Source organism: Mustela lutreola, chromosome X, assembly GCF_030435805.1.
Source record: "Mustela lutreola isolate mMusLut2 chromosome X, mMusLut2.pri, whole genome shotgun sequence".
Taxonomy (NCBI): domain Eukaryota; kingdom Metazoa; phylum Chordata; class Mammalia; order Carnivora; family Mustelidae; genus Mustela; species Mustela lutreola.
The window spans coordinates 102419822-102428652 of record NC_081308.1 but is presented as its reverse complement, the minus strand read 5'-3'; the positions used below and the strand labels follow the sequence as shown (position 1 = coordinate 102428652).

At 49.3% G+C, this 8831-nt stretch overlaps 1 protein-coding gene across 1 annotated transcript; it reads right to left on the bottom strand.

Annotated features, from left to right (window-relative positions):
* Nucleotides 1-492: 492 nt before the first annotated feature.
* On the bottom strand, nucleotides 493-8831 carry PGRMC1 (progesterone receptor membrane component 1). The gene is made up of 3 exons (XM_059157620.1): nucleotides 8407-8831; nucleotides 4877-5032; nucleotides 493-1818 (listed from the first exon to the last, which is right to left on the bottom strand). Exons 1-3 carry the CDS (start codon nucleotides 8732-8734, stop codon nucleotides 1715-1717), a joined length of 588 nt encoding a protein of 195 aa, XP_059013603.1. The 5' UTR covers nucleotides 8735-8831; the 3' UTR covers nucleotides 493-1714.

The window sequence follows — 8831 nt, the reverse complement described above, 5'->3', positions numbered from 1 at the left end:
TTTAGAAAGTTCTGATTTAAGGGGCAGAGACTGACAAGTCACAAAAATAAATTCACTAACTTCTTAAAAATGAGTTTGCACATTTTCATGAGTACAGTTTAGCTAATCTCAATTCACTGTTTTTAAAAAATATTTACTTGAGAGCCTGCACGTGGAGGGGAGGAGCAGAGGGAGAGACAGGCTCCCCGCTGAGCAGGGAACCCAGTGCAGCACCATCCCAGGACCTGAGCTGAAGGCAGACGCTTAATGACTGAGCCACCCAGGCGCCCCAGTTCACCATTTCTTAACAGGACAAGCTGGTATTTGGTTTGTGGTATGAGGCCTCTGAAGTTTTGCCCCATTACTGGTTTCTTTTGGAATACACACACACACACACACACACACACACACACACACACGAAACTGAGTATTAAGCTAAAATAAAATGATTGAATCTGGTTTCTTAGGTTAAGATTTAAAGAACCTTAAAGGTTTTAAAAACCCACCACACTGTACTGGGTAAAACCATTTTTTATTAACTGACCAAAGCACTTCATTTTGTTTTCTGATTTGAGGTAAAACCATTAAACACAGTTCACAAGAAAATACAAGGACTATTCAACTACAAGAGTTTGAAACCTCACTAGTTCATATAATACTTTTACAAATTCATACAACTGTACAGTCTACTTAAGCGAAGTTTATTGTTAACCAAAAGACCAATATCAAAGACCTAGACACTTGGCCTACTACTCTTGCAGTGGCTATGGTTTTGTAACAGAAGAATTAACTGTTACCTTAAGGAATATACTTTAAAAAACCCCTTGGCTAGTGATGTATACTTTCTTCACTCCTGGGAGGTGGCAGGGGAGGGTGTGAAGGCTCCCCGGAGAGTAGAGGCATACCCTCCCACTCCTGGCAAACTGTGTGAAATCACTCTTGTCCCACCGTGAACGTGGGAATGGGAAAGATAGTTCTACGTTTTTTCCTGTATTTAGGTTTCTCAGCAAGCCAGTGGATTTCTTCCAAAGCTTTCTTTTGAATGTTCAGATCCTGTTTTAAGCCTTACTGTACATTGCTGTGTTAGTGGAGGCATCTGAGTGTCCAGAGGACAAAAAGAATGATGTAGTCTACGAACACAGTGAATGTATTTTTCCCGACCAGGCCCAGCTTTGAGATTTCTTTTTTTTTTAATTTTTTTTTCTGGGCAGCTCTCTTTTGTCAATACCAAAGAGGCTTTGGAACACTGCAGATTTGCTTTAGAGGTAGATAAAACAGAAATCATGCAGTTAAGTCAATTGAGAAATAAGGGATTTGCTATCTTGAGGACATGAGGACAAGAAGTTGATCCTTGGTTCTCACAGCTAGGACTTTGCCCAGTTAACTTTTTTTTTCTTAAACCTATTTGGGGGAAATACCCAAGTCTTACCTGTGTCGCTCAAGGAAAAAAACCAATTTAAAGGCAGCTGGCACTAACCACAGACAGAAGGGGAAAGTCCTGATGTTTGGTTACAGCACTGCAGTTCACGGTCTGGATTTGTGACACACAAACACGCCATGCACTTGAAGACGGAAGAGTTAATTGGTTCAGTGTCACTAGTGATGTTAATTACAAAAACTTAACAGCGAGTTCGAAACTGCTCTAAATATTGAAATCACCATGTTTTAAAGACAGACTGGAATGTTACAAATGATTCTGCAAAATACAAAAATAGATATGCTTCCACTGGTTGCTTTAATCATTTTTCCGAGCATTCCCGTCTTTTGGTTCTTCCTCATCAGAGTACACAGTGGGCTCCTCCCCCTCCTTCAGCAGTTTGCCCACATGATGGTACTTGACTGGAGGGAGAGAAGAAAACACAAATGAGCACGGTCCTGCTTCACCTGAAAGCATCCGTTGCAGGCCTGCGGGCTGGGCTTCCCGAAAAGCTGTCAATCGCCCGGGACCCCCCGCCCCCCCAAACCGTCCTCGCCAACGGGGAATTAAGAATTAAGAGTTTGGAAAAAACAGCGAACAGGTAGCAATTTCGGGCACGGAGTGGGCAAGGGAAGGTCCAAGTGAGTCATGTCTGTGTGCAGGGGGGCCAGTGAGAAGAGCAAGGGCTCCGGAGGAGTCCTTAGGGGGTCTTCCGAACACCTGACGAAGGCAGCTGTGCGTTGGACAATGCATGGAAGGACCTGAGGCAAGAGGGGGTTCCAGAAAGTGACAATGCCATGTACAAAGGCAGGCCAGTGAGGCCAAACAGATCTGGGGAGCAAGCTGACAGCGACAGAGTGGGAGTGAGGGTGGAGAAGCCAGTGTAGCATGAAGGTTGTGGAAAGACAGCCTGAAGAGTTTGGACTTGATCCCATAAGTGGCAAGGGTTTAAGACAAAGGAAGCTAGTGCTCTGGCGCAGACGGGGTGGCAGAGGCGTTACCGGGCGGATTCAGGCGAGGGGAGCAGGTGCAGGCTGCCCAGGAGGCCAGCGGGTAGGTGTGCGTGTGGAGGAACAAGAGCCGGTACTAGGGTGTCCATGGGAACGGAAAGGCCAGGGTATGAGCTACTTTAAAGGAAAACTGGACGCGTGAGTTAATGAAGTTAAAACTGGAGCTCCCATGGACCAACCCGGGGACTCCGGAGACTGAGACTCTCGGCGGGGGTGGGGTGGGGAGGGCACGTGACAGGAAATCCAAGGCAAGGGCTGGACAAGTCAGGTTACTGCTGGCAAGAAACAGGTCCCTGGAAAGCTCAGAGAAGGGGCAGCCTAGTGGAATCGTGGGACTGGAAACGGCGGCAGGAGTTAAGCAGGTGCAGGGAGGAAACGAACCAGCGAGCACTTCGTAGTCGGCTGATGGTGGAGGGAAGGGGTGAGGAGTCCGGTGGATGGAGGAAAGCAGGAGACCCATGTCTTTTTTCCCTGACGCAAGGAAAGAGCTATGCATAGCAGTTAAGTGAGTGCTTAAGGAGGCAGGAGAGCACGGGAGGAAACAGATCTGAGAGCGCAGACCAGAAACCCAGCCATCGAAAAGAACTACACCTTCCCATTTGCAATGACTCGGGTAGAACTGTTCAGCTAAGCGAAGTCCGTCAGAGAAAGACGAATACCACGTGATTTCTTCTGCGGAATTTAAGAAATAAAACAGGTGGACATAGGGGAAGGGGGAGGGACAAATAAAACAAGGCGAAAACAGGGAGGCCAAGCGTAAGAGACTCTGAACTGCAAAGAACAAACTGATGGCTGCTGGAGAGGAACCGGGAGCGGGGCATGGAGGAGGGCACGTGATAGGGTGAGCGCTCGGTGTAAGGTGCAGCCGAAGAACCACTGAGCTCTACCTCTGAAACTACTGTACTACGATAAAGGTCAATTGAACTGAATTGAAATAAAACATTTTTCCGAAAGAGATGAGAAAGGGTAGAGCCAACAGACTGCGCCCCACCCCACCCCCCGGCTGGCCATATTCTTGGGGCCCACCTAACGCGGGGTTAATCCTATCGCTGTCCCAGGCCAAGAGAGTCTCCCCTTTCTGCGTATGGGTAGGAATTAGAGAGGAGTAACCAACCCGTCTAACCAGGTAGCCAGACCTGCTTTTGTGCAAAATAATCACCCAGAACAATGGGAACTTCCCTATTGGAACATGTTATAAAAGGTCCCCAGGGTGCTCGGGGCCGCACAACAAACACAGGGCAGGCAGCGCCGGGCAACCTGCTTTAAGGGGCTCCCATGCCAGGCTTGAGTGGCACTCAAAGGGCACCAGGGGATCTGGGGGTGTCTTGGTTTAAGGGGGAGAACATTCTGACCCAGGCTTCACCTCCTTGACAAAGGCAAGCTCTAGAAGAGAGAGCTGTGTAAGTTAGAAATTATGACGGGTTGGTCCCACACAGAAGAATCTGTATTTACAAAGGCATCCTTAGGATACCCCCTACCAAAAAAAAAAAAAAAATCAGGGGTGATGTTGGGTAGCTGAATTATGTTTTTGAAGTAAAAAGACCTGCCTCTAGACTTGAAAGCTCTACTTCTGTCTGCTTGGGACCCAAAACCTAAAGGTGGAACCACAGCTGGCTAATGATCAATCCAGAAACTCTGAAGTCAGCAGTATTTTCAAAGAAAATGGTGGGGTTTAGCCAAAAGAGTCAGTAATATTTAACTGGCTATAGAGAAGAGCAAATAGAGAAGATGCACTGTAAAATAACAAATCTATAAGCGCGGGTCATGGTCTTTATATACCATCAAAGCTGGGAAAGATTAGTCAAATTCTTAGTGCAGCGTCACTAAAGTGATCATTAGACTTCGGTTTGACCAAAGCCAATTCCTCAAGCCTCAAGGTTGGAACTTAACCCCCATCCTCATTCCCCCCCTCCTCCCAAAGACCTCAGCCTTGGCGCATAAGCCAGGAAACAAGGGGCTCCTTTTTCCCTCTCTTTTTAAAAATGCAGACACCATTGTTGCTGGGCAGATTATAAGCATCATTTGTAGATGAGGCCTATAGTTAGGCTCAATTAGATTCAGAGAGAAGCTGTTCGGTAGCAGAACACAAGTCTCCCATTCTTCAACAGAAATGTGGGCTGCTTTTAAACAACAAGACTTCTGCCAATCCCTCTCTCTGTACCCTACAGAGCCTTTCCCCTACACACCAAGCACCAAACCCTAGTGTGGAATCCAGGCGAAACTGTCGAAAGACTTAAAGAACAGAAACCCACGTTCCCATAAAGAACTGGCTCAAAACTGGAGGCAAGCACAGCAAGTGACTCAGCACTGCTGCAATTACTCCAAGCCATGAACTTGATCCGTCCAAGATTCAGGAGCCTATCAAAATGCTCCCCAGTTCCAGGCTGCTTAGTAATAACTATTGTACTGCTGTGAATCCTATTACTGGTAGAAATTTGATCCAGGCACAATTTGTTAAAAAAATGCTTACAAGTGAACTGAGAGTCCCAGTCACTCAGGGTCTCCTGCTGGGCAGGAGTGAGGTCAGAAAGGTCATCGTACTCGTCCTTCAGTGCTTCCTTATCCAGGCAAAACGTGGCAAGGCCCCGGGATGCGTCTCTTCCAGCAAAGACCCCGTATGGCCCCTCTTAAAAAACAAACAAAACCAAAGACCAATTCTTTATTAGACAGTCAATTTCTCCGTGGTTCATACCCAGAAAATGGCTTCCTTCCCCATCAACAAAGACCACCCCCTTTGGCAGTGTCAAATTCCATGTGATGTTGGTGCTTTCCCCATTATGTGGCGGCTCCCAAAGGACCTCTTGTCATCAGACTCTTACGAATCAATATGCTATACGTTATCATCTGTTTCCTGTAATTCTCAAATAGCTAATAAAACGAGCCACAAATGATTATCTGCTGGGGGTGCTGGGGTGGTGGGAAATCATCCAAGATAATACTGAATCCAAAGGTCAGAATTCACTGAGGATGTTGAACCCAGAGCCTGTCTCAGCTCTAGGCATTTGGGCTATATCAGTGACAGTTATGGCTCCTTAAGATAGTAGGTACTGAGGCATAATGAAAACACTTCCTTATAAAATGTATTCTGATACGTTTAAATGAGTCAAAAGTATCTCGTAGTGATCTTTGGTTGTGAGACTCTGTTAAACATGTGGCATCTGTAGCAGTAATCATTTGATAAAGAGTACCAGTGGTCCAGAAATCTATCCCCATGTTACATCATCAAAACTGTCAGTAAAGAGGTAGCAGAGATCAGCTCCATCGCTCCGGTGAGTGTGAAGATTCAAAACACCTTAGACTTTCATGGGGAAAAAAAAAAGGCTGAATCAATATCCCCAAATAACTTTATAAATTATATAAAACATTAGAATCCTATTATATATAATATTATACTGAACTTTTGTCTAAGAGAGTGGTGAATTATTCTGTAGGTACTTAAAGTGGATGTGTAGACTTATTTAAATATTGCACAAGTAAAGGAAAAGAAGCCAGTGTACTTTCAACTGTGTGCTGTTCCCACCCAGGTAGACTGGGTAGCAACTCTGACATTAAAGTTTGTAGGTAACTGTAATGCCAAGTATGAGATCAGTTTCAATATGGCCTGGTCACTGGAAACCTCAATCCCCTAGGAATTTTTTTTTAACAAATTACACAAAATGTATGATCAACTTTTAAATGCAAATAAGGTTCGAAAGAAAACCAGTTGCTTGCGATCTTCATTGTATGCTATCGAGTCTAACGAAGGTTAACAAAAAAAAAAAAAAAGAAACCATCTCACGGTTTTCACAAATGTGTGTGTATATAAATAGATATACTTCTAGTGGACATGGTAGCATCTAGTACTTGAAACCAGGCCAATTGTTCTGGTTTGGACTGTGCTACTCCAGAGATTATGGTCACAGAACACTAAAAAATGGCTCAAGGGGAGTATTAAACGTCTTTGGAGAATAGAGATTATTCACCAGAACGTATCTTCACTAGAATGTAAGCTCCATAAGCACAGATGTGTGTCTGTTTTGCTCACAGCCGTATTCCCAGTATCCACAAAAGCGCCGTGCATGGAATGGTGGGCACTGGAATGAGTAATTTTTAAGAATCCTCTATAATATGAACGGTCATTTGCATGTGAGGTCACATATTCATGGGCTCACGGGATGATACCACAGGGTAGAGACTGAGATCTCACAATGGGGGGCCATCCTTAGCATTTTTCAGAGGGACAACTAAGGCCCAGAGAGGGAACAATGCTTTGCACCAGGTCACACAGCTAGTCAGTAATCCAACCAGGATCAGAACTCAGGTCGCCTGACTCCCCCGAGTTTTGTGTTTCTGTGCACAGGCCTGCATTCCTCACAATGACTTTGCAAATTATAATCCTAGGATGTTACCCCATGCACTGGGTTGAAGTCCTTGATGGTGTAGCTCAGGAGGGACAGCTATTTACTGGATTATGTAAAGTGGAAGTGACAGGGGAAGTGACAACAACGAAGGTGTGGTTCCCACATTCTTTGGACAGTTACATGGCCTACAGAAAGTAGGTCTTCTAAATCAGCCACAAGGAAAAACCGGTAAGGGGGACCAGTTCCTGAAGAACCTTCACCCATCTGATTTTGATTAGTTGGGCTGGGCGGGTAAAACAAAGCAGGAGCGGAGATGACAGTGACCACCGCCTTCTATCCTTTTCCCTCTCTCCAGACCAGTGGGGAAGAGGGCCCTCAATATGGACACACTCCCTGAGCTCCTTGTTTTTAGGAGTCCGCATTAGAGGAGCTAAAATCTCTTCCTCCCCCTCTCCGGAATAGTCTACGGGGCGCGACTTTCCAAACCCGGCCGCTTCTCAAATGCGCCTGGGGGAGCTGCTTAAAACGCAGATTGCTGGACCTCCCCCACAGAGCCTCCTCCACCGTGGCTGCGATTAAGCCGGGAATCGGTGTTTTTTTTTTTCTCCAGCGCATCAGGTGATTCTGATCCGCAACCAGGCTTAGAAAGCCTCATCCCTAACGGCCCTCCAAGCCTGCCCCCCTCCAACGGCTCAGCAGTTATCCACCCTCATTTCCCCTCTGCTTGGCTCTTCCTGAAATCCCCACACCCAACAGCCCTCACAGCCCTACCCCTTTTGTTTCCCAGGATCCTCCCACTTCTCCCTCCCTCCATTTTTAATTTTTTTTTGGCTTCTAGTCCTTTCTCTCCCGCTATAGATTAAAATGCTCTATTACCTTCTCATCTCGCCACGTTCCCATTGTCCGCTACGTTAAGCCTCCTCCCAACCTCCCTCCATCAGCTCGCCCCGTCTCCCCCCACCGAGCCTCCCCGTTCACCTTCCAGCTTTTCTGTCGGCCACACACAGCACACGCACACACATACCAAACACATGCCACACACATACCTGACACATGCCACATTCCGAGCGCGCGCACGCCCGCACACTCGCGCCTGGCCAGCCACAGCCACGGACTACGCACTCACACACCGCCCGCTGGCACACACTTGGCTGCTACCTGCCGCTCATCCCACCCCCGCTCTCTGGCTCCCACACCTTCACACACTCCGCGGCCCCTCCCGGCGGCAGCGGCCTTTGCCTCCTCTCCCAGGCTGGACCTGCCCCCCCCCCGCGCTTCCCTCGAGACACCCTCGTTTCCCTTCTCCAGCCCGACACCGCCCCTCCTTCCAGGAACCCCCCAAACCCCATGCCCTCGAAGCTCCCTCAACTCTGCGCGCGGCCGTGCCCCCTCTTTCAGGGCGGCGAGCTCGCCCACCCCGCAGGTCCCCCTCCAGCAGCCGCCCCCCGCCCCGGCCCGGGCGCTCCAGCCTCCTCTCCGTCCCCCCCACCCGCCCATCCCGGCGCTGGCGGCGTCCCCCGCCGGCCGCAGCCCTTCTAGAGCGACCCTCGTCCACTGCCGCCGAGGGGGGTGCCCCGCTCCCCCCTCGCCTCCCCCCGGCCCCTGCCCCGGGCCAGGGCCCGTTCTTTTGTCTCCGCGTCCCCTGGGCGGCCGCAGTTACCGGGCCCGTAGAACTTGCGGCCTTTGGTCACGTCGAACACCTTGCCGTTGATGGCCATGAGTATGCGCGGGTCCTGGACGCCGTCGAAGCGCCGCAGCTCGGCAGGGGTGAAGTCGCGCCGCTTAAGGCGGGGCAGCGGGGGCGGTTCGTCGTCGTCGCTGTCGTTGCTGGCCGCCGGCTGGTCCCCGCGCACGATCTTGTACAGCAGGAACACGCAGAGGCCGAGCAGCAGCAGGTTGAGCGGCGACGTGAAAATCTCGTGCAGCAGCCCGCCACTCTCCAGCTCGCTCGGGTCGGCGCCGGTCGCCGCCACATCCTCGGCAGCCATGATCTCTGGAGCAAAGGTTGGGCCGGGCTAGGGAGGGCTCCGGAACTGGCGGCTTTCTCCTCCCTCTCAGCGAGCTAGTGGCGCGCGGGGCTCCGCG

Bases quoted from the DNA above. Each gene is read 5' to 3' on its own strand.
- PGRMC1 (XM_059157620.1), bottom strand. From the start codon at position 8,734: ATGGCTGCCGAGGATGTGGCGGCGACCGGCGCCGACCCGAGCGAGCTG. The intron at 5,033-8,406 runs GTAACTGCGGCC...TTGTTTTTTAAG, and splicing joins CCGCAAGTTCTACGGGCCCG to AGGGGCCATACGGGGTCTTT. The intron at 1,819-4,876 runs GTAAGCATTTTT...CTCTCCCTCCAG, and splicing joins CTGGGACTCTCAGTTCACTT to TCAAGTACCATCATGTGGGC.